This window comes from Geotrypetes seraphini, chromosome 2 (genome assembly GCF_902459505.1).
Source record: "Geotrypetes seraphini chromosome 2, aGeoSer1.1, whole genome shotgun sequence".
In the NCBI taxonomy this organism is placed as follows: domain Eukaryota; kingdom Metazoa; phylum Chordata; class Amphibia; order Gymnophiona; family Dermophiidae; genus Geotrypetes; species Geotrypetes seraphini.
In genome coordinates, this window is record NC_047085.1 from 139,765,259 (window position 1) to 139,792,632 (window position 27,374).

The 27,374-nt window shown below is 42.5% G+C and overlaps 1 protein-coding gene across 1 annotated transcript in view; it reads right to left on the reverse strand.

Moving 5' to 3' along the window:
• The window catches only part of LAMA3 (laminin subunit alpha 3), a 509,154-nt gene that overhangs the window by 440,486 nt on the left and 41,294 nt on the right, over positions 1-27,374 (reverse strand). The window contains exons 5-7 of the mRNA XM_033933874.1: positions 23,482-23,652; positions 11,898-11,995; positions 2,698-2,813 (exon numbers count right to left, since the gene is read on the reverse strand). Of these exons, the coding sequence (XP_033789765.1) occupies positions 2,698-2,813; positions 11,898-11,995; positions 23,482-23,652 (385 nt within the window). The remainder of the gene's footprint in view (positions 1-2,697; positions 2,814-11,897; positions 11,996-23,481; positions 23,653-27,374) is intronic.

Here is a 27,374-nt window from a genome sequence, read left to right on the forward strand (position 1 = left end):
TAAAGAAGAAATTTTCATCCTTGTTGTTAGGTAGCTCACCAGCAGCTTTTTACACCTCACTTCTCCGGATGTAAAAACGGCACTTTCACTTTAAATTTTCATCTTCAAACGTCTCTCCGTCTCAGTTGAGGATGCAGATTTCAATTAATTATACCATCAAGATCATGGGAAATCATTTTTTTTTTTTGTAGTAAATTTCGTAAAATAAGCTTGTTTATACGGAGCTTCTCCTTCACCCGACCGTCAGCATTCGCGTCATGCTCGTCCATTTTCGATAGGACTCCTAAGTCTGAGTTTGGGCATTTTGGGAAAGACATCCAGAAATCCAGTAGAGAAAATGTTCATTCTCAAAACAGCAAGTCTATTTTTTTTTATTATTATTATTAGAATGACCTATGTCAGGGATCTCATAGTCCCTCCTTGAGGGCTGCAATCCAGTCGGGTTTGCAGGGTTTCCCCAATGAATATGCATTGAAAGCAGTGCATGCACATAGATCTCATGCATATTCATTGGGGAAATCAAGAAAACACGACTGGATTGCAGCCCTCAAGGAGGGACTTTGAGATCCCCGACCTATGTAGATGTTTTGACCCTTAGTACCTTAGTATCCTTAGACCCTTAGTATCTTTTTTGGCCATTCTCAAATATAAAGACATCCACATGAAAAATGCACAAAAACAAGTTCTTCTTAGCAAACTGGTCACAGCACAACAGAAAGATTACTGGAAGTCCTAGGTAGATGTCACTTTAACTTGTTTCTATTGTATGGTGAACCCTCCAAAACCCACCCAAAACTTATTGTAACTACCTATACACCACAGCAATAGTCCTTATGCCTGCAGGTGTCATCTTAATGTAGGTACAGTAGGTTTTGGAGGGTTCACTATACAATAGTTGTACAGTACTTGGAACTTTTATTGTGAAATTCACTGCAGTGACTCTTAAGAGTGCCTCTCTGCTTTCTGGGCTCAAATATCTGTGTTAACATCTGAAGCTGCTTGAGTGAGAACTTTTCAGCATCCCCTCCTAATACAGGCTAGAATGTACTGGGGGGGGGGGGGTTTTAACATCTTTGGGTGGTGGAAGGGAGGCAGTGATCACTGGGGGAGTAAAGAAGGGGGTCATGCCTTAATCCCTCCAGTGGCCATCTGGTCAGTTTGGACACCTTTGTAGCATGTAGACGCTTTTAAAACAGGTCTAGCTCCAAACATCTATAAAAAGCCAGGACCTTTTGTTAAATGTTTGAGTATGCCTGAGGAGCGTCCAAGTCCTAAGCCCACCCAAAACATGCCTCTAATTCTCCCTCTTAAGATTTGGACACACTGGAAACAAAACAGAAAGATGTCTAGAAAGTCTGTTTTGACAATGCCCACTTGGATGTTTTGACTAGTAAGTGCTGGTTTGTGCTGGTTTATGGTGGTTTATGCTGTCTTTTGGACATCAACCTTTTTTGAAAATGAACTCCATAATCTCCACCTCTCCATTTTCTTTTGGATTTGCTATTTCTGATTTATCTCTTTAATAATGTTGATTGTTATTTTGAGCTGCCATAATGACAAAGCCTCCGGTGGTATATTAAATGAGAATAAACTTACAATCTGAAAATAGTGTCCAAACTGTTGCATCTGCCATAGTTACGGTTTTCTCAATTTGACTATGTTAAAAGCTATAAATAAATAATAATTATGCATTAAAACTTGCAGGAAGATGTGTGTTTTATCAACTGAGGCAGTGGTCTCCAGCCTTTTTCATGTAAAGGGCCGCAGTGTGAATATGAGAAAGCTCTGAGAGCCACCAAATGATTTCAAGCTTACACATACTGCTAATTTTGTAAACTGCCTTAGTCCTGGTGTCCTGGGTATTAAACATTAAAAATTAATAGTAAAATTGAGTTTACAACACTTCAAGGATATATTTTAAAAACTCACTTTATTTTGGGTTATTAACAGTAGCAAATTCCATAAGTGAGACACCTGAGTAACAAACTTAAGAGATTGTTTGCAGTTACTATATCAAGTGGGCAAGATGAAAATGAACACATTTACAGGATTTGAAGAGCATTTCAGTCAACTGATTGAGGGCCGCAGTGGAAGACTTTGGGGGCCGCATGTTGGAGACCATTGAGCTGAAGGATTCATTGAAACATACAGTTTAACCAAGGATACCTAAACTTTTGTCTAGAACTATTTTTCACTGGTTTGTATTCATGAAAGTACCTATTTACCAAGCTACATCAGTGTTAATACAGCGTACTGTATCACACCATCTTTAATGCGGTTAATGTGTCAAAAAAAAAAACCTTTCTCCACATTAACTGAATGGGAAACTCCTGAGAACATCCCTAATGGTTAATACAAAGGTTCAGCAGTTACTGCACATTAATTTTGACAAATAAAATGGTATAACTGCAACTGCAAAATTTTAGTGCACTTTAGCAAATAGGGTGCTAGTGACCTGGTACTAGATTTATCATCCTCATTAAAAGTCACAGAATCATGCAAATAGATTTTCAAATCAGAAGTTATTTAAAACTACATAAATACAATTGACTTGATTTCAATAAAGTATGGGACAGTCACGTGGGAACTCTTAGAGAGAGGAGGAGATAATTGATGTTGCAGATGGACCGATTGGATGGGTCATTTGTCCTTTATCTAACGTCACATTTCTATGTAACTTCATAGTGCATAACTTACGTTCACATTCATTTGCTGTATCTACAGTTGCCGGTTGCCACAGTTTCTGATTGTAGCCTGGGCAGCAGCGTTCACAGGTCTCCCCGCACGTACCATGCTGGCACTTGCATTGATATCTAGACAGCAAACATACTGTTATCTCTTCAAAAAAGTCAAAAACTTTCTGTCTTAAATATGCTCTTCAGTGAAGCAACGTTACAAAATGCAGTATTCCTGGTAAAAAATATGTAAGATGGCATTTTATGAAACAGAATTTTGAATGCATACAAATTTTCAGCTAATGTTACTTCAAAATTCATGACCAACATGTTCTCAATCAGGTCAGCTCAACAAACTTTCCCGCCAAAAATTCAATTTTCTTGAACCACAGACTGCCCTGTTCTCAATCAGGTCCCTGAACCCACTATATATAAAAACACACTGCAGACCTCATAGCATACCCTGAAGAAAGCCACAGCATGATGGCTGAAACGTCGGTTCTTTCTACACAGACTTGTAAGACCCGGAACTGCTACAATCATGACTTCAAAAACCTCAATGTTTTTACCAGCCAATCTATGGTAAGATCAAGGGGCAATTCTATAACTAAGCATCTCCATTTGGGTGCCCGGACGCAGTACAGGGAGCATATATCCTACTGCAACATAACTTAGAAGAAAAATGTGCACATTTAGACACACCCACTTATGCCAGGTCTATGGCAGGCGTAAATGGGTGTGTGTAAATGCGGCACTTATGCATTCTGTAAAATGTATGCATAAGTGGGAGACATGCTCATGTCTCTCCCATGCTCTGTCTACATGTGTGTCTCCTGGCATTTATGTGCAAGACAGTTATGTACATATGGTATAGAAGACTGCTTTGTGCAAAGCTCACACTTCCATATATGTGTGTACAGTATCGCCTGGATTCTATATATGGTGTTCAATTTGCGCACATGATTTACTTGAGTAACAAGCTGATAACTAGCAATAATTGGGCACTAACCAGCAATTATTCCAGTTAATTGGCTCCGATTAGGAATTGATAAGTACTATTCTCTAAAGATGTGCGTGCAAACTTTTTGTATGCAATTAAAAGGGGGGCAGGGCCATGGAAGGGGCATAGGCATTCACTAAAGATACGTGCAGCATTATACAATTCAGGGGATCTGCACCTAACTTACATGTGAGTATTTATACCAGGTTTTAATTGGTATAAATCCTCATGCCCAAAATTGGGAGCAGATCCTGGCACTGTGCGCTATTCTATAAATGGTGCCCAACTCGGAGCGCCGATTATAAAAGAGCATTCGGTATGCATTTGTTTCTGCATCCAGTTTTGAGCACTATTTACAGAATCTAGCACTTTATGTGCATAATATGTGTACTCAAATGGCTCTTAACTTTAGGTGCCTTGTAGAATGAGGGGACAAATGTGCATTAAATGATATTAGAAGCCACTAGGGAGAAAAGGTGAGTACCGAGGAGGGTTTTTTCCACTTTTTTCCTATGCCTAGTCAGAATATGGCAACAGCATTCCCTGTGCATTATGTCCTAGCTCAGTGTTTCGCAAACTTTCCGGCCGGCGGAACACTAAACCCAGTGCCCTGGTCGGAAGGCACCCAGAAGTGCGTGGTCATTGACGTCCGCACATGCGCGCAGGCTCATCTGGCTGCAACCCACTTCATTGGAGGGATCCAGGAGGAGGGGAGGTGTGGGGAGAGGAGGAGAGACGCCGGCAAGGAAGAGAGTCCTCCATGCCGAATGACTGTCTACAGGACGTGCCTTGCACCACGAAAGGCACATCTTCTAGGTAGTCAGCTGGCGCGCATGACTTTCCTCCTCGCTAGTGTGTTGCGACACAACTGAAATCTCAGGAGGCATACTGGTGTGCCGCGGCACACAGTTTGCAATACACTGTCCGAGCTAATCATCAGGAAAGCTGCTGCCAGACTTCTTGAGTCCCCTGGGCTCCTGCAGCCCCTCTTATATCACAGGGACCTCCTATGAAGGAAGCTAGGAAGATCCCTGACTGTTTGAGCCAGGGCCTTATAGCCTTCACTTCAAAAGTAATTCAATTGCTGAAGGACAGGCAACCAACCTCCATTACTGCACACTGCAGAGCAAGATCATATTAAAAGTAGGGATTCTAGAATCTTCTTCTTTCAAACTCAAGGAAAATTTGAATAGCCTGCTATATTCGTTTTATTTTTTTGATTGATTTTAGATTGAAAACAATTTTTATTGACGACCATCTCAAAATATAGACACAGTAGACTGAATAGACCATTTCAACGAAACAAACTTCCATAGCAATAAACATGTAGTCAAACATTTTAACAATAAAACTCCACCTGTTGCTCCCCCAACCTACCCCATTGCCTTCCACAGCCCCACCCCCTTATTAAATCCTCTCATGAGAAGGGGGAAAATATCCCAAAATAAGCCTCAGAGGCAGAACTTAACCGAGGGCCCCGGGGAGATGTCAACTATCCCTACCCCTACATAAAGAAGTTCAGCAGTGAAGTCTTCAAACAAATTATCATAGTACTTTTCAATCTCACTATGATAATGTGTTTAAAAGTAAACTACACCCTCTTGGAGCAATAATGATTTGTCATAAATTCTTGTATGGTGACATACCTGAACTGTTTAAGACCAAGATGACCAATTATTTACCAAATAGATCTCTGCGTTTTGAAAACCTAGCCTTATTAAAAACAAACGCTAATCCAAAATATGTTGAGACCAGTAAAATGACCTTTTGCTTTGCGGGGGTTAAACTGTGGAATTCACTTAAAAGAAAAGAAGGACTCTTTTAAAAAATGGAAACGCATGAAAACAACCGAAGCTTGGAACAAACATAAAGATGATCAGAAGAAATGTCACAAGGTGGTGAGGGATGCCAAAAAGGACTATGAGGAGAAAATAGCGCAAGATGCCAAAAGCTTCAAGCCCTTCTTTAGATACGTAAAAGGGAAAAACCCCGCAAAAGAGGCGGTGGGACCGCTGGACGACCAGGGAAGAAAAGGGTACGGTAAGGAAGACAAACAAATTGTAGACAGACTAAATTCCTTCTTTGCGTCCATCTTTACGAAGGAGGACACCGCAACAATACCAGAAACAGTGGAAGTATTTAAAGAAGTAATAGCAGACAGCCTCACCAAAGTAAAAGTGGACTTGGACCAGATATACTACCAGATCGAAAAACTTAAAAGTGACAAATCCCCTGGACCGGATGGAATTCACCCGAGAGTCTTAAAAGAATTGAAGGTTGAAATTGGAGAGCTATTGCAAAAACTTGCCAACCTGTCAATTAGAACTGGACAGATACCGGACGATTGGAAGATAGCGAATGTCACACCAATTTTCAAAAAAGAATCGAGAGGAGAACCGGGCAACTACAGACCTGTGAGCCTTACATCTGTCCATGGAAAGATGGCTGAAGCATTGATTAAAGATAGCATAGTCCGGCACCTGGATACACACGACCTGATGAAAGCCAGTCAACATGGCTTCAGGAAAGGGAAATCATGTTTAACAAATTTACTTCAATTTTTTGAGACTGTGAACGAACAAATTGATAGTGGAGAACCGGTGGACATAATATACTTAAACTTCCAGAAAGCGTTCCACAATGCTCCACACGAAAGACTTCTCAGGAAACTACAAAGCCATGGAATAGAGGGGGGATATACAAAGATGGATAGGCAAATGGCTAGAGAACAGAAAACAGAGAGTGGGCATAAATGGGAAGTTCTCCGACTGGGAGAAAGTGACTAGCGGTGTACCCCAGGGCTCAGTACTTGGGCCAATCTTATTTAATATTTATATCAATGACCTAGAAGAAGGAACATCCAGTGAGATCATCAAGTTTGCAGATAACACAAAGTTATGCCGGGCAATCAGATCACAGAAGGATAGCGAGGAACCCAAGAGCGACTTGTGTCAGTTAGAGAAATAGGCAAAGAAATGGCAGATGATGTTTAATGTGGAGAAATGCAAAGTAATGCATTTAGGCAGAAAGATTAAGGAACATGAGTATAGAATGTCAGGTGCAACTCTGGGTAAGAGCAAACAAAAAAAGGACTTGGGTGTACTGATAGATAGGACCCTGAAACCGTCAGCACAATGTGCGACGGCGGCAAAGAAAGCAAATAGAATGTTGGGCATGATAAAGAAAGGAATTACGAGTAGATTGGAGAGGGTCATAATGCCGCTTTATAGAGCAATGGTCAGACCCCACTTGGAATACTGGTCTCCCAACCTAAAGAAGGATATAAAACTGCTGGAGAGGGTGAAGAGACAAGCAACGAAGCTAGTAAAAGATATGGAGAAACTGGAATACGAGGATCGACTTAAGAGACTGGGATTGTTCTCCCTTGAGAAAAGGAGACTGGGAGGGGATATGATCGAGACCTTCAAAATACTGAAAGGAATCAACAAAATAGAGCAGAAAAATTATTTACATTGTCCAATTTGATACGGACAAGAGGACACGGAATGAAGTTAAGGGGGGACAAGTTCAGGACAAATATCAGGAAGTTCTCCATCAAGCAGAGAGTGATTGACACCTGGAATGCTCTCCCAGAGGAGGTTATTGCAGAATCGACCGTCCTAGGAATTAAAAGCAAACTAGATGCACATCTCCTTACGAGAGGAATAGAGGGATATGGGTGACTAAAAATTACGCCAGGTGTACACTTGGCAGGGCCTCCGCGTGTGCGGATCGTCGGACTTGATGGACCGAAGGTCTGATCTGGAGATGGCGCTCACTTGTCAGTCGGTTACGAAAATGCTGTGTAAAGGGCAGCTTTAAAAAATTACTTAAAACGCAGTTATTTGTAAAAGCATTTTTCTAGATACTGATCCCTTATAATTGTATTTGCTGAACAATTCTTATATGACTAGTCTTATAGCCCGTTACATTAACGGGTGCTAGAATATATGTGTGTGTGTGTATCTTTATTTTTTTTTCTCTCTCCTTAGCTGCTATCTGTATTTCTGTCTGTCTTTCTTTTTTTTTTTTTTCTTGGCTGTCCACTACCACCCCTTGCCTGCTCCCCCTGTCCATTCTCCCTTCCTTTTACCTCCCCTGTGTCCTCCATCACCCCATCACTGCTCACCTTATCCAGCAGCAGCCTTTCTCCCTTTGCTTTACCTCCCCCTGTCCATCATCACCTCCTTCCTGCTCCCCCTGTCCAGCAGTAGGCCTGCCTTCATTTTTCTGCCCCCCCTGTCCATCAGCACCTCTTCCCCTGTCCATCAACCCCTTTTTCCTGCTCCCCCTGCCCAGCAGTACGCCTCCCTTCCTTTTTCTGCCCCTCCATTTCCGTGTGCTGCAGCATTTCCCTCCCACCCCACTTCCCTGTGCAGTATTTTCCTCCCCCCATACCTTCCTCCTTAACTCCATGCCCTACCATTCTCTCCCCTTCTGCTCCCTTTCCTCCTTCAACTTCATCGGGCAGCAGCAGCAGCAGCATTTATAATTAATTGTTGTTGCCGGCTTCAGGTCTTCCTCTCTGGCGGGTCCTGTCTTCATGAAAACATGAAGTAGGCAGGACCCGCCAGAGAGGAAGGCCTGAAGCCGGCAACAGCAGCGAATTTTAAACGCTGCTGCTGCCCGAAGAAGCCAGGCCTTAACCACAAAGCTGGGGGGGAGGGTTTTAAAAGATACAGGGGCAGCAGTGGTGGGGGGGTTTGAAAGCCATCATTTTAAAACTTGCCTGTTTTATTTTAAAATGCCGTCCGAGTTCGGCCGCCGCAGCCTGCAGCCGCCGACAGCCGCTGCAGCCGACATCCGTCTCGGGGGGGAGGGAGAGAGAGAGCTTCGCGCACATGCGCACTCCTACCTGCGGTGCCCTACAGCTCACAGAAAACGGGCGCACGCAGGTGGGAGTACGCATACTCGGCTTAGAGTTTTATTATATTAGATTCCTTGTACAAGCCTGGTGTGGCTTTCATTCTTTTATAGTCAATCTTCTAAGGATTATTTGTTTATGTTTGTCTGATCTTATTAATTTTACTGAATTATGCATGTAAAGATATGTAAACCGTTTAGGTTCAAACAGTATAGAAATTTTTAAAATAAATAAAGCTAAAGAAGTTAGATTAGTATCCCAAATAAGGAAGAATCATTTTCGCCTACCAGCGTGACCTTCCACCTCCCGTGTCTCCAAGTAGCTAAGGTGTGGACTTGTGTCTGCTACTTCCAGAATGATGGGAGGTCTGAAGAAGTCCATGACTATAGTATGCATTTGCGAGCTAGGAGACACACCTTACAACACAAAAAAAATCCCTCCCTTAGGTGCTCCCAAAAAAGATCCGGGCACATCCCACACCAATTGTTCTATAGTACTCGTAATCATGCACCCCCAAAAGGTTTGCAGATATTACACTATAGATGTCCAAAACCTTTGAGTATGCCAACAGTCCCAAAAAGAATTGGAGAGAGTATTAGGTTCCCTACCACATTTAAGACAGAAAGGGAATTCAATACCTCCCAGTTTAAGCTATTGTACTTGGATATAGTAAACTCTATAAGTAATTGAGCATAGAACTCCCATAGTACGACTCCAGTGATGAACTTAGGTATCCCCTTAATGTTTCTCAAAATATCCCACTGCCCTAAGCCAATGTGAAGCTCCCTTTCCCAGTCTACTTTTATATGTTTTGTATCCTTACTTCACTGAGATTGATACAGGGCTTTATGCAATGCCAACACAGAGGTATTGAAAGCTTCTACTCTTGCCAAAAAAATCTCAAACACATTTCCCTAGGGGCAAGCTTAGCTGGCCCAGCAGGAGTGACAGGATATAACATTTGGCCTGGCAGTATGCAAAAGTATCCCCCCAGCAATTACCCAGTTAGTCTCTAATCACATCTAATGGCTTCAAATGACCCTCAGCAGTCATGAGATGTTCCACTAAACAGAGGCCATTCTGTTTCCAATCCAAGAAAGCCAGGTTGTCCATCCCCGGCGGAAAAGCCAGATTCCCCCATAAGGATAATTGGTTAGTAACCCTAGGGTCTCCGCCCAATTTCTGTATGAAACTCACCCATGCATCACAAATTAGTTTCAATAAAACACTATTTTGCAAGCTCAAAGAGAGATCACCACTCAACAAATGCAGTAAGGCTCGCAAAGAGTGGGGAGCATAGAAGGCTGACATATAAAACTGGTGGTAGTGTTGGTCCCCCAAAAGCCAGTCCTTTAAATGTCTCAACAAGCAGGCCATATTATATAGCCCAAAATTAGGGAGACCTAGGCCTCCTTGATTCCAAACCACCATCACCACCAGATAGGTGTGCTGAAGTATAGGTTTACATCTATTCCAATAAAAACAAGCTAGCAACCAGTATAAACATCGGAGATCTTTTTAAAATCATTTTAAAGGGATCGTTTGCAACCCATCAACCATTGCGGGAATATCACCATTCTAATCAAGACTATTCTACCCAAGAGTGTCAAGGGCAGATCTTGCCAATTCTTCATTGATTTTAATATCAATTATGTTATCAACTGAGAGAAAATTTGCTATGGATCTGCAGAATAGAAGTGCTGACAAGATTAAAAGAAAGAAATCATCTACATAATAATTAAAATAATTAAAGAAAACCTATAGAGTCCAATCAGCATAACTCTAAACCAGGGGTAGGGAACTCCGGTCCTCGAGAGCCGTATTCCAGTCGGGTTTTCAGGATTTCCTCAATGAATATGCATTGAAAGCAGTGCATGCAAATAGATCTTATGCATATTCATTGGGGAAATCCTGAAAACCCGACTGGAATACGGCTCTCGAGGACCAGAGTTCCCTACCCCTGCTCTAAACAGATTTTTAGCCCACTTAACTAAATATATGGGCCAAACCTTAACTGGACAAATTATCTAGATAAGTTATAATATCTATTTATACAGTTTGATTTACCCACTTCAAGTTTAAAAAAATTGCACATTAAAATTTAAATGCCACCCACTTAAACTTGTAGCTTCACCCTCAGGATATCCTTTTTAAAAAAAAATCTTTATTCATTTTCAAACATACAATAAGTGTATCAATATGTTAAAACAAATTATTCATAAATATATCATTTAATAATCAACCCTCAGGATATCCTGTGTTGCATCCAAACTTATACAAATACATTTTTAGAGGACAGCTTATTATCCAGTGAAAACGGATCTGTTAGGTGTCCCTGAAATGCCAGAAGCAGTGATCTATGCAGTTGTTTTGGTTTTCTTTTACTTTCAAGGAAGTCTTTAGTGAAACACCAAAACACAGTCTGCCCGATATTCATAGAGATTTAAGCGAGTATGAGAGGCTCTACACTGGACAGTTAAAAAATGAACTAAGTAGTATCAACCCGGGCAGTCCATGATTAAAGTGTGCAAGTAAGGGACAATACAGGGGATAGCAGAGGGAATAAACCAGCGGTTAAGTGGGTGCCAGTAATATTTAGTGCTGGGATCCCCACAGTTAACTTGTCCTGGCACTGAATATTGACTGGGACACATATAAGAATAGTCTTACTGGGTCAGACCAGTGGTCCATCTATCCCAGTATCCCATCTTCACAGAGACCAATCCAAGTCACAATTACCTGGCAAAAACCCAAATAATAGTAGCATTCCATGCCATCAATCCAGGGTAAGCAGTGGCTTCTCCCATGTCCTATCAAACAAAGGCTATATACTAAAAAAAAGTGAATTCAATAACTGGTAGGGAAAAAAAGGCTTTAGAACCCCACTGGGGAAAGCTCTCTTCAGACCAGAGAGAGTAATGACATCATCGCCCCAAAAACACCAGCATTAAAAGTATTTAATTTTTGAGTTTTTAAATTTTCAAGCTTTTCAGTTTCACACAATGCTTAATTAGTTATGATAGGTAAAACTTGAAACTGAAAAAACTTATCTTGCTCTCTTGCTTTTCAAAGCACTTGGAAGCCCCATCCTCCTGTTCTCCACTGCACCCCAGCCTGCAACCAAAGGAATTCCCCTCCCACCCATCCTCTCCCCCTTCAGAAAGGCCCCCCAACCCCCTCGGTCTTCGAAGGCCCCTGGGCCTACCTTAGAACCTTGGTGGTCCAGTGGGTGCAATGGGGGCAGGAGAGAACCTCTAGTGACAGCTTCCTGAAAATCGTGACTATGATCTCTCGTGGTATTAGAACTCTTAAAATATGATATCCAAATAAGTAAGCATAAAGAATTCACATTATTTACCGGTATAGGCTTTCTGCACTTCTAGAACTGCACTCATCAGCGTGGCCATGGCAGACACAGCGTCCTCCAACACTGATATCCTTTATGCTGTAGTAATACTACAAAGGAAAAGGCATCACTGTGTTAATTATTTTCACATGTTGTCTATCACTCCAACAGTCATGGTTTCTGTTTAGGTTAACGCGAGTTACACTATAGCAAAACCTAACTGAACTACAAGAACGAGAGGGCATTCGGAAAAATTTTTTTTAGATTTATAATTCTTTATTCATTTTCTTATGTCACAACAAGTGTTACAATAGAATTCAATAGAAACTTAAACATACACACTTGATCATCTCATATATTAACATTGAATTAACATTTCATTAAAAATTTAAATTTGAATAAAGTTATAATATTTTGCAATAAATTTAATTTTTATATAATTTTTTTTATATATAATAATCCCTTTTCCCTCCCTCCCTTCCAATAAATAATATATAAATTCAATTTTTCTGTAAATTCATTTAAATATTGAATTAGAAAGTAGTGGTTAGAATTAAAAGCCCACCCCCATCCCTTCTATTCAAATATCTTATCTTGGGAAAAATTAATCATTCATTAGAGAAATCTGTTAATGGTCAATTTTATTCATGGGAAAATTTTTTATTCTTTACAAAAATCTTTTAATGGTCCCCATATTTTTTGAAATTTATTCATATATCCTTTATGTGTTGCAATAGCAAGTTCCATTTTGTATATATGACACACAGAATTCCACCAAAACATATAGTTTAATCTATCATGTTGTTTCCAGTTAAATGTGATTTGTTGTATTGCTATTCCAGTTAAAATAAATAAAAGTTTATTATTACTTGATGATATTTGACTTTTTTCCCTCATTGTTGTTCCAAATAATATAGTATCATATGTCAAGGCTACTGGATTTTCTAGCATCCTATTAATTTGGGGCCAAATTGATTTCCAGAATGTTAAAATGAGTGGACAAAAGAATATAAGATGATCTAATGTCCCAATTTCATCATGACAGTGCCAGCATCTATTAGATTTAGAGCTATCAATTCTATGTAAACGTGTTGGGGTCCAAAATGCTCTATGAAGAAGAAAAAACCAAGTTTGCCTCATAGATGCTGACACCGTACATTTTAACCTCCAAGACCAAAGCCGTGGCCATTGAGATACACTAATTTGGTGTTTTATCTCAATGCTCCAAATGTCTCTAAGTCCATTTTTTGGTTTTTTATTTATAAATCCAGATATTATTTTATACCACTGTGCAGCTTTATGTCCTATTGAGTCCATCTGGAAACATAAGAATTCCAAACTGTGATATTTAGCAAGGTTTTTCCATTCAGGGAACCCTTCCTGAATAGATTGCTTCAATTGCAACCATTTAAAGTATTGTGTTTTATTAAGACCAAATTTATGTTGCAATTGTGAAAACTCCAGCAACTTATCATTTTTTATTACATCATTTAAAATACGAATTCCTGCTGTCATCCAATGTTTCCAGATGACTTTAAAACCGCCTATTTTGATCTTGGGGTTTAGCCATATTGTTTGAGTAGTTGATTTACTAATTGGAATTTGAGTTAAATTACTTATGTATCTTAAAGTTTTCCAAGTATCCATAAATATTTTATGATCTTTATATAACCTTGGCATCTTGATACTAATTACATGACTAAGACGTAGTGGAAATATTAGTCTCCATTCTAGCCAGAACCAGTCTGGAATATTATCGGTGGGTTCTGGGAGGATCCAATACATACCATGACGTAAAATATAGGCTTGATGGTACCTATAAAAGTTGGGAAAATTTACCCCTCCCTCCTTAATTGGTTTTTGTAGCGACACTAAAGCAATTCTTGGTTTTTTGTTTAGCCAAATGAATTTTGTCAAAATTCTATTTAATTTTATGTAGAAAGATTCATGAAAGAAAATTGGTATCATCCCCATTTGGTAGCAAACTATAGGCATAATCATCATTTTAACGGTTTGTATTCTTCCCCACCAAGATAAATGTAAAGGATTCCATTGCTCACACATTTCTGTCACTTTCTGAATTAGAGATTTTTCATTAATTTTCATTGTCTCATCTACTGTTTTTGTTATCCAAATTCCAAGATATTTAATAGATTCTTCCTTCCAAACAAATGAAAATGTGTCAAATAAACCTTTTGTACAATAAACATTTAGAGGAAGAACTTCTGATTTATTCCAGTTAATTTTATATCCTGAAAAACATCCAAATTTCTCAATTAGTTCGAGTAGATATGGAATGGTAGATTCTGGATTCCTCAAATATAATAATAAATCATCTGCATATGCAGATATTTTATATTCTTTGTCTGAATGAGGTATACCCTGTATATCCTTTGCTTGTTGGATAGCTATTATTAAGGGTTCTAAAACAATATCAAACAGCAAAGGAGACAAGGGACATCCTTGTCTAACTCCTCTCTGTAGATTAAATTTTTCTGAAAAAGTATTGTTAATATATAATCTTGCAGAAGGGGAACTATACAATGTTTGTATCATTTGTATGAATCCAGGTCCTATACCAAACCATTCCATTGCCTGATACATAAAAGGCCACTCTACTCTGTCAAAAGCCTTTTCTGCATCCAATGAAATAGCAAAAGTAGGCTCATTCATTTTTTTTGTTAAATATAGCATATGGAATGTTAATCTGGTGTTGTGAGATGAATGTCTTTGAGCAACGAATCCTGTTTGATGCATACCTATAATGTGAGGGAGTACATTAGCCAATCTTATCGCAAGTATTTTTGCTAATATTTTTCCATCTACATTTATTAAAGATATTGGCCTATAGTTTGTGACCAAAGTGGGATCTTTATTAGGTTTTGGCAAAACAATAGTTAAAGATTCTGATATAGTGCCTTTAATACAACCTTTATTAAGTTGATATTGATAAAGATTTAGTAAATAGGGTATTAAAAAATTTTGAAATGTTTTAAAGAATTCAACTGTATATCCATCACCACCTGGAGCGGATCCAACTCTAAGGGACTTCAAAGCTGTTCCTAATTCTTTTAGTGATATTGGTTCTTCTAAACTTCGTTTTATATGTTCAGGAACTTTTGGACCCTCTAACATTTTCAAGAATTCCATACCATCTTTTTCTTTATTTATATAAGTCTCGGAAGAATAAAGAGATTTATAAAATTTTAGGAATTGTTTTAATATAGGTTCAATTTGTGTAAATGTTTCTCCATTTTCATTTTTTATAGCTATTAATTTTGTTTTCCTTTTTTTTGTTTTAAGATAGTTTGCTAGTATTCTTCCCGACTTATTTGAGTTACCATAATACAACGTTTGCTGAGAGAACATATCTTTCCTAATCATTTTAGATGAGATTTCATTATATTTAATTTTTAGTTTTATCAATTCTTGTTGAATTGAATATTCCCATTTTTCTATTAGTTTTAATTCCAAATTTTTAATCTCTTTTTCTAAATTTAAAAATTGTTTTTTATTTTGTTTTTTAAGAAAAGCCGAATAGGAGATTATTTGTCCTCTAATTGATGCTTTAAAAGCGTCCCATAAAATTTCTCTATTAATCTCATCTTTATCATTTATTTGAAAGAATTCTTTCATTTTTATTAAGAGATTTTCACAAAAATTAGAATCAGCCAACAATGTATTATCGAACTTCCAAATTGGTCTATTATTATTTTGATCTATATTTTTTATTTTGATCCATACTCCACCATGATCTGATAAAATAATAGGATCAATGGCAGCTTGTGTCACTTGCTGTGCTATATGATTTGAAATAAATATATAATCTATTCTTGAAAAAGAATTGTGAACATGAGAACAGAAAGAAAATTCCCGATCATTAAAATGAAGTATTCTCCATATATCTGCTAAATCGCAAGATTGTATCAAATTTTCTAGTCCCATAGATTTCATAAATCTACTTGGATTTTTATCTAATAAAGGATCCATTACAGCATTGAAATCCCCTGCTACTATTATTATATTCGGAAAAATTAAAAGGGGACAGATTCAGAACCAATGCTAGGAAGTTCTTCTTCACCCAACGGGTGGTGGACACCTGGAACGCGCTTCCAGAAGGAGTGATAGGACAGGGTATGGTATTGGAGTTCAAAAAGGGATTGGATAATTTTCTGAAGGAAAAGGGGATAGAAGAGTATAGATAGAGGGCTACTATACAGGTCCTGGACCTGATGGGCTACCGCGTGATGGACCCAGCAGGAGAGTGATGGACCCAGGACCCAGCAGAGGCACGGCTTATGTTCTTATGTTCTTAAATTGTATGTGTTAGACTAGAGCAGGGATTCTAAAACAAGTCCTCGGGACACACCTAGCCAATCAGGTTTTCAGGATACCTAGAATGAACATGCATGAGATAGATTTACATGCAATGGAAGCACACTGCATGCAAATGTATCTCATGCATATTCATTGTGCGTATCTTGAAAACCTGATCGGCTAAGTTGTCCCAAGGACTGGGTTGAGAACCTCTGAAGTGGAGAAAACAGTTCAAAATGTCTCCTGTCCATATCTTTTCTGTACTCTGTCAACCAACAAGGTATTTTTATTTATATATGCAAAATCTCAAGACAGGTTGCAATAATCAGATAATCCCTTGAATATCAACCCCTAAATTATACAGATGGACTGTTGTTTGAAATGAACGTTGTTTGCCAATAAGAATGCACACTGTGGAGATAATTCTGTAAAGGCCATTTAATGTTACACGCCAGGTGGATGGGTGCTAAGCACAAATTCTATATTGGCAATTAAGTGCATAACTGCTATTATAGAATGCAAGCATAAGTTGGCATTTATGCGCTTAACTTTAGCTGTGACCACTTACACCTTCTCAAAAGCTGGCGTAAATGCTTGCATCTAAATGCTGTTAGGGTACTGAAAAAGCACAGTTACTTGCCGTAACAGGTGTTATCCAGGGACAGCAGGCAGATATTCTTGACTGATGGGTGACGGCACCGACGGAGCCCCGGTACGGACAATTTTAGAGTGATTGCACTCTAAGAACTTGGAAAGTTCTAGCAGGCCGCACCGCGCACGCGCGAGTGCCTTCCCGCCCGACAGAGGCGAGCGGTCCCCAGTTAGGATACGCCAGCTAAGAAGCCAACCCGGGGAGGTGGGTGGGACGCAAGAATATCTGCTTGCTGTCCCTGGATAACACCTGTTATGGTAAGTAACTGTGCTTTATCCCAGGACAAGCAGGCAGCATATTCTTGACTGATGGGTGACCTCCAAGCTAACAAAAAGAGGGATGGAGGGAAGGTTGGCCATTAGGAAAACAAACTTTGCAAAACAGATTGGCCGAAGTGTCCATCCCGTCTGGAGAATGCATCCAGACAATAATGAGATGTAAAAGTATGAACTGAGGACCAAGTAGCAGCCTTGCAGATTTCCTCAATAGGAGTGGAACGGAGGAAAGCTACAGATGCTGCCATAGCTCGAACTCTATGGGCCGTGACAGAATCTTCCAGTGTCAGTCCGGACTGAGCATAACAAAATGAAATGCACGCTGCAAGCCAATTTGACAACGTACGTTTAGTAACAGGACGTCCTAATTTATTCGGATCAAAGGACAGAAAGAGTTGGGGAGATGATCTGTGGGGCTTAGTACGCTCTAAATAGTAAGCTAGAGCCCGCTTACAGTCCAAAGTATGCAGAGCCTGTTCTCCAGAATGCGAGTGAGGTTTCGGAAAGAAGACAGGCAGAACAATAGATTGGTTGAGATGGAATTCAGAGACAACCTTAGGGAGAAACTTTGGATGTGTACGCAGAACCACCTTGTCATGATGAAAGACAGTAAAAGGTGGATCTGCAACTAGTGCATGTAGCTCACTGACCCTCCTGGCAGAGGTAAGAGCAATAAGGAAAAGTACCTTCCAAGTGAGAAACTTGAAAGGAGCGGTAGCCAAAGGTTCAAATGGAGGCTTCATTAAGGCGGAAAGAACTACATTGAGATCCCAGATTACAGGAGGGGCTTTAAGAGGTGGTTTCACATTGAAAAGACCCCGCATGAATCTGGACACCAAGGGATGAGCTGAGAGAAGTTTTCCATGAACTGGCTCATGAAAAGCATCAATAGCACTGAGGTGGACTCTGATGGAAGTAGACTTGAGGCCAGAGTCAGACAAAGAAAGAAGATAATCCAACAATGTCTCCACTGCAAGGGAAGTGGGATCAAGATGATGAAGAAGACACCAGGAAGAAAATCGTGTCCACTTCTGATGGTAACAATGCAGAGTGGCCGGTTTCCTGGATGCGTCCAGAATGGAACGAACGGGCTGAGACAAAAGAGTATCATTCGAAGTCAGCCCGAGAGATACCAAGCTGTCAGGTGCAGAGACTGGAGGTTGGGATGTAGAAGGGTCTCCTGATGCTGTGTAAGCAGAGAAGGAAACAGTGGAAGAAGAAAGGGTTCCCTGGAACTGAGTTGAAGTAGAAGGGAGAACCAATGTTGCCTGGGCCACCGTGGAGCAATCAGAATCATGGTGGCTCGTTCCCTCTTGAGCTTGAACAAGGTTCTTAACATGAGAGGCAGAGGAGGGAAAGCGTACAGGAACAGATTGGACCAGCCGAGGAGAAATGCATCCGCTGCCAGACGGTGAGGAGTGTAGAGTCTGGAGCAGAATAGGGGCAGCTGGTGATTGTGAGGAGCTGCAAAGAGGTCTATCTGAGGAGTGCCCCACTGAGCGAAGATGGACTGTAGAGTGAAAGGATCAAGTGTCCACTCATGAGGCTGGAGAATTCTGCTGAGCTTGTCCGCCAAGGAATTCTGTTCTCCCTGAATGTAGATAGCTTTCAGGAATAGATGGTGATCTGTGGCCCAAGCCCAAATTTTCTGGGCTTCCTGGCACAAGAGGCGAGAGCCTGTCCCACCCTGCTTGTTGATGTAGTACATCGCAACTTGATTGTCTGTGCACAGCAGGAGGACTTGAGGAAAGAGAAGATGCTGGAAGGCCTTGAGGGCATAAAACGTTGCTCTGAGTTCCAGGAAATTGATGTGATGCTTCATTTCCTGAGCTGTCCAAAGTCCTTGAGTTTGGAACTCGTTCAAATGAGCTCCCCAGGCATAAGGGGAGGCGTCGGTGGTGATGATAAGTTGATGAGGAGGTAGATGGAACAGAAGACCTCTGGAGAGATTTGAGGATATCAACCACCATTGTAGAGACTGACGAAGAGATGTTGTCACAGATATGTGACGTGAGCAAGGATCCATCGCTTGGGACCACTGGGTATCTAGGGTCCATTGAGGAGTGTGCAGGTGAAGATGTGCGAGGGGTGTGACATGAACCGTGGAGGCCATGTGACCCAAGAGTATCATCATTTGCTTGGCAGAGATGGAACGTTGTGGAAGCACCTGCTGACATAGAGATTGAAGCGTTTGAAGACGGTTGGACGGCAGGAACGCTCTCATGAGGACTGTGTCCAAGACCGCTCCAATGAATTGAAGTCTCTGAGTGGGGATGAGATGAGATTTGGGTAGATTGATCTCGAACCCCAGCAAACGTAGAAACAGGATGGTCTGGTTGGTGGCCTGGAGTACTGTCTGAGATGAATTGGCCTTTATCAACCAATCGTCCAGGTAAGGAAACACCTGAAGGTGGTGGGAACTTAGAAAGGCAGCCACCACAATCAGACATTTGGTAAACACTCTTGGAGAGGAGGCAAGACCGAAGGGTAGCACCTTGTACTGGTAATGACAACGATTGATCATGAAGCGTAGGTACTGTCTGGAGGTCAGATTGACCGGTATGTGAGTGTATGTTTCTTTGAGATCGAGGGAACATAGCCAGTCGCCTTGATTGAGAAGAGGGTAAAGAGTGGCTAGAGAAAGCATTCTGAATTTCTCTTTGACCAAGCATTTGTTGAGATCGCGAAGATCTAAAATGGGTCTGAGATCTCCTGTTTTTTTGGGGACTAGAAAATAACGGGAGTAGAATCCCTTCTGATCTAGAGGAACTTCCTCTATGGCGTTCAGAAGGAGGAGGGATTGAACTTCTTGAAGAAGGAGGGAAGACTGAGGAGTGTTCAAAGCAGACTCTCTTGGCAGACTTTGGACAGGAAGGGTCTGAAAGTTGAGAGAGTAGCCATGGCGGATGATGTTGAGGACCCACTGATCCGATGTGATGATCTCCCAACGACTGATGTAACAAGTAAGACGTCCTCCTATGGGTCGAGGAAGATGGGCAGATGGTGGAATACTGGCTATGCTCTGGAGAATCACGTCAAAAGGGTTGGGTAGACTTTTGAGGTGGAGGAGGCTTCCCTGTTGCTGCTGTGCAGGCCTAGGAGGTTGTCGCTGTTGTTGGCGCTGACGTCTAGGCTGTTGAGTAGCCGGTGGTAAGGGACGAGCAGCATAGCGGCGTTGGTAGGCCGATTGTTGGCGAAAAGGCCGAGCAGGAGGAGTCTTTTTCTTAGTCTTTAGGAGAGTATCCCACCTAGTCTCATGGGCAGACAGCTTTTGTGTAGTGGAATCCATGGACTCTCCAAAGAGCTCATCACCTAAGCAGGGAGCATTTGCTAGGCGGTCCTGGTGGTTAACGTCAAGCTCTGAGACTCTGAGCCATGCCAGATGACGCATGGCAACAGACATGGCCGTGGCCCGAGAAGTCAATTCAAAAGTATCATAAATTGACCTGACTAGGAACTTCCGTAGCTGGAGAAGAGAGGAAGAACAGTTATGAAATGCAGATTTTTTGCGGTCAGGGAGGTACTTCTCAAAAGCAGTCAGATTTTGGATGAGGTGCTTTAAATAAAAGGAAAAATGAAAAGCATAATTCCCTGACCTATTAGCTAACATGGCATTTTGATATAAACATTTGCCAAATTTGTCCATGGCCTTTCCTTCTCTGCCAGGAGGGACTGAGGCATACACACTAGCTCCCGCTGATTTTTTAAGTGTGGATTCTACCAAAAGAGACTCATGCGGGAGCTGAGGCTTGTCAAAACCAGGAATGGGGATGGTTAAAGGAGTCTCCAGGTTCTTATAGAAAGTTTCCCTCAAGATATCATGGAGGGGAAGTTTGAGAAATTCCTTTGGAGGCTGGTCAAAATCCAGTGCATCAAGAAAGGCTTTGGATTTTTTAGACTCAGCCTCCAAAGGAATAGAAAGAGATTCACACATATCTTTCAGGAAAGAAGTGAAAGACGTAGAATCATGTTTGGAGGATGGATCAGGCATAGCAGGATCATCCTCATCCGAGGAACACTCACCTTCAGAAAGAAAAGGCTCTTCGGAGTCACCCCACAGATCAGGGTCCCTAATATGGGAGCTATGGTCTGGAGACTCCGGGGTGGAGGTTTCCAGGTGTCGGGATTTGCGTGCCGACTTACCCGACCTCATGGACACGGTACCGGGAGACGTTACAGGCTGCAACGGTGCCGACGTCTGAACCGACTGGTGATGAGCTCTCGGTTCCGGTGCTAGGACTGGCATGGATACCGATGAGGCAGAGTGGACCGGTACCGAAACAGTGGACGCAGACAATAGAGGCTGCTCCACTGCCGGTACCGGTGGCTCAGACCGGACCGGGACTGGAAGGCTCGGTGCCAATAGAGCAGGCAGGAGCTGTTGTAACTGCTCTTTGAGCTACACCTGTAGGACGGCTGCAATGCGCTCGTCTAAAGAAGGCACGGGTACCGCCTTTTTCTTCTGCGGTACCTGCGGTGCCGCTCGACGCCTCGGAGATGAGGAGCCCGAGGTCGAGGGACTCACCTCGATAGGGGCGGAGCGCTTCCGTGGGCGCCTCGCGGTCGGCAGGACTGGGCTCGCTGCTATCGAGACCGGAGGACGCTCCAACGGGGATGGCGTCTTAGCCGGCTTACCTGGGAGTTGCGACGCCGGTGCGGTGTCGACGAGGTGGGTGCCGACTGAGATGGGGCCGATGCCGGTGTCGATGCCGCAGGGTCAGACATATCGGCACCGAAAAGCAACCGCTGCTGAATTTGACGGTTTTTTAATGTACGTTTTTTTAGAGTGGCACAGCGGGTGCAGGTGGAAGCCTGATGCTCGGGACCTAGGCACTGTAGGCACCAGTTGTGCGGGTCCGTGAGAGATATAGGCCGTGCACACCGCTGGCACTTCTTAAACCCTGGCTGGGGGGGCATGAAAGTAAAAACGGCTTCTGCCAAATCGAAGGCCGAGGCCTCGATGATGGCAGTAGGCCCCGCCGGGGCAAAACCGAAAGAAAGGAAAAAAAAGAAATAAACTTTTTTTTTTTTTTAAATGAGAAATAAGAAAAGAAAAAGAGGAAATAAAATTTCGAAAAGATTTCGCGAGCGGGAAGGCGTAAGGAAAAAAATATTTTCAACAGCCATTGAAAAGTGCGTCTTCTTAGCTCTGCGGAAACTAAGAAACTGGGGACCGCGCGCTTCTGTCGGGCGGGAAGGCACTCGCGCGTGCGCGGTGCGGCCTGCTAGAACTTTCCAAGTTCTTAGAGTGCAATCACTCTAAAATTGTCCGTACCGGGGCTCCGTCGGTGCCGTCACCCATCAGTCAAGAATATGCTGCCTGCTTGTCCTGGGATAAGAGCAGTTCCAGAGCAGTGAGCTAAGAAAAGTAGGAGCTCCTTCAGGAGCCAGGTGACACTCAGGAGGAGGAATGCTGGATTCGGCCTAACTCCTGGTAAACCCAATACTGGCCAGTGCTCACAGTGGGCCTGGTGCAGTGGAGGAGCTGACCAGTGCTGACAGGGGGCAGAGAGAGAGAGAGAGAGACCCTGCCCTGTATTAGCCTACCTGGTAGAGCAAAGCTTGGAGGGAAAAGAGAGGACCCAGTAGAGGACCAGTGAGAGCATCTGAGGGAGCTAGAGAGTCCTCAGAGAGAGGGGACCTGAGAGGCCAGCAACCAGAGGGACCGGTAGTAGCCCCAGAGTAAGGAGCATCTGAGTGACTGGGAGAGTACTCAGAGAAAGAGTGCCTAAGGGACCAGGAGAGTCCTTGGTGGAGTGACTGAAGGAAGGTCTGTACTGGGGAAGTTTAGGCTGACAGTGGCTGGTGGAGAGACCAGTGGTGACCAGCAGAGGAATTAGAGTGACTGGCTGGAGCCAAGAGGATGCAACCAGAGGAACGGTGGTGTCCAGTACTGGTGGGCATCAATCTTGCCGGTATTCGCGGAGGGTGGGGGTGTCGTGGGGTGTGCCTCAGCCGGAGAAATTAGGCATCTCTTCTGCTGCAATCAGTGTTGTTTTTGACAGACGCCAGTTACAGAATCCAGCTTTTAGGCAAAGAACTGACTCCTCCTTCACCTAAAAGGTCTTGTTTTGGGTGTTTGGGACTTGGGCAATTTTTTGGTTGGGAATGTGCTTTAATGTTAGATGGTGTTGTGGTCTGGGTGATTAAACTGCTGAACGTAGAGGTAGGCCATTCTCAAAAAAATCCTAATTTTGGACATTTTTTTGAGAATGGACATTTCCCTATTGCTATTTTCAGCATTTAGGGGCTTAGGCCAAAAGGGGACTTAGACGTTTTTTAAAATTATGCCCCTCCACGTATGTGGTGCTTTTCACTTGGATCGTTTATTTATGTTCTTTTGCATACCTACCCTGCGAGTTACTGTGGGATCCCTCTGCGCTTTAGATATTAGGTGTCCGAGAAGAGTGTTGGTCCTGAGGAAGCGCAGGCGAATATTTGTTGCTTCGGTAAATTCTCTGAGAACTGGTGAAAACATGAAGTTTTCTGCTCCTGGACGGCCATTTACTAAGGACACTACAATCTAGAAAAACACTTTTATTTAAGTATTGATTAAAACAAGCAAAAACAGAGAATTATTTTATTTATTTATTTATTTTGAGGATTTGGTATACCACCATTAACCAGACATCATGGTAGTTCACAGAGAAGAGCAATAAATAACAGATCGCAATGAGAAAAGTGACAACATAAACAAATATGTCAGACAGGGGACAATCGAAATAGGAGGGAGTTGAATATTATAACAAAAATAACCTTCAATACATATCAACATAACAAAACATATTGAAGGGGAGGGGAGGAACAGAGAAAACCTGTAGGAAAGAAAAAAAAATCAGGCTGTAGCAAAAATAACTTGGATCCTTACTATAGAATGTGTCCCTTTAAAGGAGAGCAGTTTAAGGAGTATTAGTTAAAATGGTGTTCATGTCTCTGAGCCTAGTATTAATGTAACCATTTTATTAGAGATTTCAATGGAACAGGATGAAGCATTTCCTTATACCGTATATACTTGAATATAAGTCAATCTGAATATGTCAAGACCCCCTTTTCCCCCCAAAAAAGGAAAAAAAATGACTGACTTAAATATAAGTCGGATGGCTTAATATTCAAGTGCCCTACCCTGATAGGCTCAGCACCCAGCCCCCTCCCTGCCAAGCTCTGCACCCAGCCCCCTTCCCTCCATCCCCTGTCAGGCACTGCATCCAGCTCCCTTCCTGACAAGCACTGCACCCAGCACCCTTCCCTCCCTCCCTCCCCTGTCAGATACTGCACCCAACATCCTTCCTTCGTTCTCTCCCCCCCCCCCCCCAAGTCAGGCTCTGCACCCAGCACTTTTCCTTCCATCCCCTGTCAGGCACTGCACCCAGCACCCTTCCTTCCCTCCCCTGTCAGACTCTGCATCCAACACCCTTCCCTCCTCCCCTCCCTCCCTCCCCTGTCAGGCACTGCACCCAACACCCTTCCTTCCTTCCCTCCCCTGTCAGGCTCTGCACCCAGCACCCTTCTTTCCCTCCCTCCCATCAGGCTCTGCACCAAGCACCCTTCCTTCCTTCCCTCCCGCCCATCAGGCTCTGCACCCAGCACCCTTCCTTCCTTCCCCTGTCAGACTCTGCACCCTCCCTTCCAGGCTCTGCCTTTTGTCCCCCCCCCATCCCTGCCCTATCCTCATACCTCTGCCAATCCCTGGTGGAGGTACAGCGGGTCCTCTTACGATCCCTGGTGGAGCGCAGCGGGCAGAAGAATTTGTGGGAGCCAGTAAGGAAACTGCTCAGTGCTGAGAGGCAGCACCAAATCGTGCTGCTGCTTGTGCCGCTCAGCTGAAGAAACTGGATCTGCGCAGCCGGTTAGCAGCAGGGCAGGAGTTTGGAAAGCTTGCTCCTGCCCGCTGCACCTCCACCAGGAATCAGCAGAGGTATGAGAATAGAGCAGGGAGGAGGAGGGGGGCAGAGCCTGGTGATGGCGGCGGCCTAAAAAAATTCTGGGATGGGGCATTGGCCCAAATATAAACCGGGACCTCCATTTTTGGGCCAATTTTTTGGCCCAAAAATCTAGGTTTATATTTGAGTATATACAGTAGCCTGTTTTAGACTGATATTTTTAGTGGGAGAGCAGGAGCTCTAACAGTGTGTTATACTGAGTCTAATCCTTGGAGGAAAAGTTGGAGGAACAGGCAAATTGTCCTATGTGCTCACTTAGGGCCAGATACTCTAAATTCGCCATTAAAATCCTGTGGGATGCTGTGGTGCTAGTAAATTGTCCAATTTCAAAACAGCGACCAGTGCTCCTAAAACCTCACATACAAATGAGGGTTGCAGAGGTTTGCAGAAATCCCATCCGATCAGTCATTGGAGAAAGTGCAGAGCCGGCAGGGGAAGCCCCAAATAACTGAGCAGTAGGGGAAGAGCTGAAGCAGCCTCCTGCCACTCAGATGATAAGGGCTGGAAGAGTAGGGGGGGTTTAATGACGTACATCTGTCCCTATTAAAAAAGTAGTCATGGCGGGACAACACCCCCACACACACACACACACACACACGTTGACCTCTTTGAAAAATACAGCATATAAATGATAATTAAAATTTTCTCTGCATACAGTGTGCTTTGTGTAGTTTAATTTTGTGGTTACCATTATGTATTGTTAATAAGATTAAATTGTATGTATGTATATGAAAAATGAATGGATGAAATTGTATTACAATTAGTACCATTATTATGGGGGTGAGGTCTGGAGCGGAGCATGGGAATGTCTGGGGTGAAGCATGGGTGGTCCATGGTCGGGGTATTCAGTTGATATTTGTTAGACTTAGGGGTAACGGCTTGAAGAAGTTGAGAAACACTGAGATAGAAGTCTATAAAATACTGAGTGGAGTGGAGCAGAGTGGGTAGATGTGAGCTGCTTATTTACTCTTTCCCAAAATACTAGGACTAGGGGACATGTAATGAAGGTACTAAGTAATGGATTTTTTAAAAAAAACAACCCAGGAGAAAACATTTCTTTACTCGATATGTAATTAAACTCTGGAATTTGTTGATGGAGAATGTGGTGAAAGCAGTTAGCTTAGCAGGGTTTAAAAAATGTCTTGCGACTTGGGTTTGAAAAAGGTACTTGTAACCTGGGTTGGCCACTGTTGGAAACAGGATTCTAGGCTTGATGGACCTGTCCTAGTATGGCAGCTCTTATGTTCTTATGTGTGTGCATGTCATGCATTTACTTTTCCATATGTAAGGAAACTGCAAGGCAAACAATCTATGTGGAACTGGGCACTTGTGGATCATAGAAGAAAAAACTTGTGTTTAATAAAAATGCTCCCCGGTGTTTCGCCTACAGACCCAGGACTATTTCTTCACCATTGGTGAAAGCTGTTTTTGACACCAGTTTTTCTTTATTTGATCTTCATATGGTGTCTTTTGTTTTACTTTTCCATATTACAGTTCTAACGAGCGTTCAATGCTGCTGTCACTTCCCAATTGTCCTTGCTTTCTGCACCCTGAATTTCTGCCTGTGACCCTCTCCCTCTACATTATATTACATTAGTGATTTCTATTCCACCATTACCTTGCGGTTCAAGGCGGATTACATAAGAATTGTCATATTACGAGATACATCAGCTGGATTACATACGAATTGTCTTGATATTAGGAAAAATACAGGAGAACAAATCTCCCCAGAAGGGTGAAGGGGAGAGACAGCTCAAACAACAAACTACCGCACAAAATTTTATGGTAGTGAACAGGAAGCCCTCAGTCACAAAGCTAGCAATGGGGACTCACCCCTAATGCTCCAGCTGTCACATACATACACCCAAAGGAATGTTATCTGTGAAACATCCCTGGGCTATCCCGTGTTAAATGAGAATTTGTCTCCGTCTCCGCAGGATCTAAATCCATCCCCTTCCCATCTCCGTGAGTTCTGTCCCTGTCCCTGCTCCATCCCTGCAAGCTCTATCCTCATCTGCACAAGCCTTGAACACTTTAAGCTTGCAGGGATTAGGCAGGGACAGGGACAGAACTCGCGGGGATGGGACAGGGATGGAGATAGATCCTGTGGGGACAAATTTGTCCCCATCACCCATGTCATTCTCTACTATATATTATACCCAGAATGGCAGAGATAAACATATCCAAAATGTATTCTTGTGAGCTTCTTCTTAAAGAGTTCTCTCCAATTAAAGAAAGCTGTATTGCAACTGTGAAACTCTCATAATCACTGTTCAATGCACATTACTTCTTCCAAACTTACACG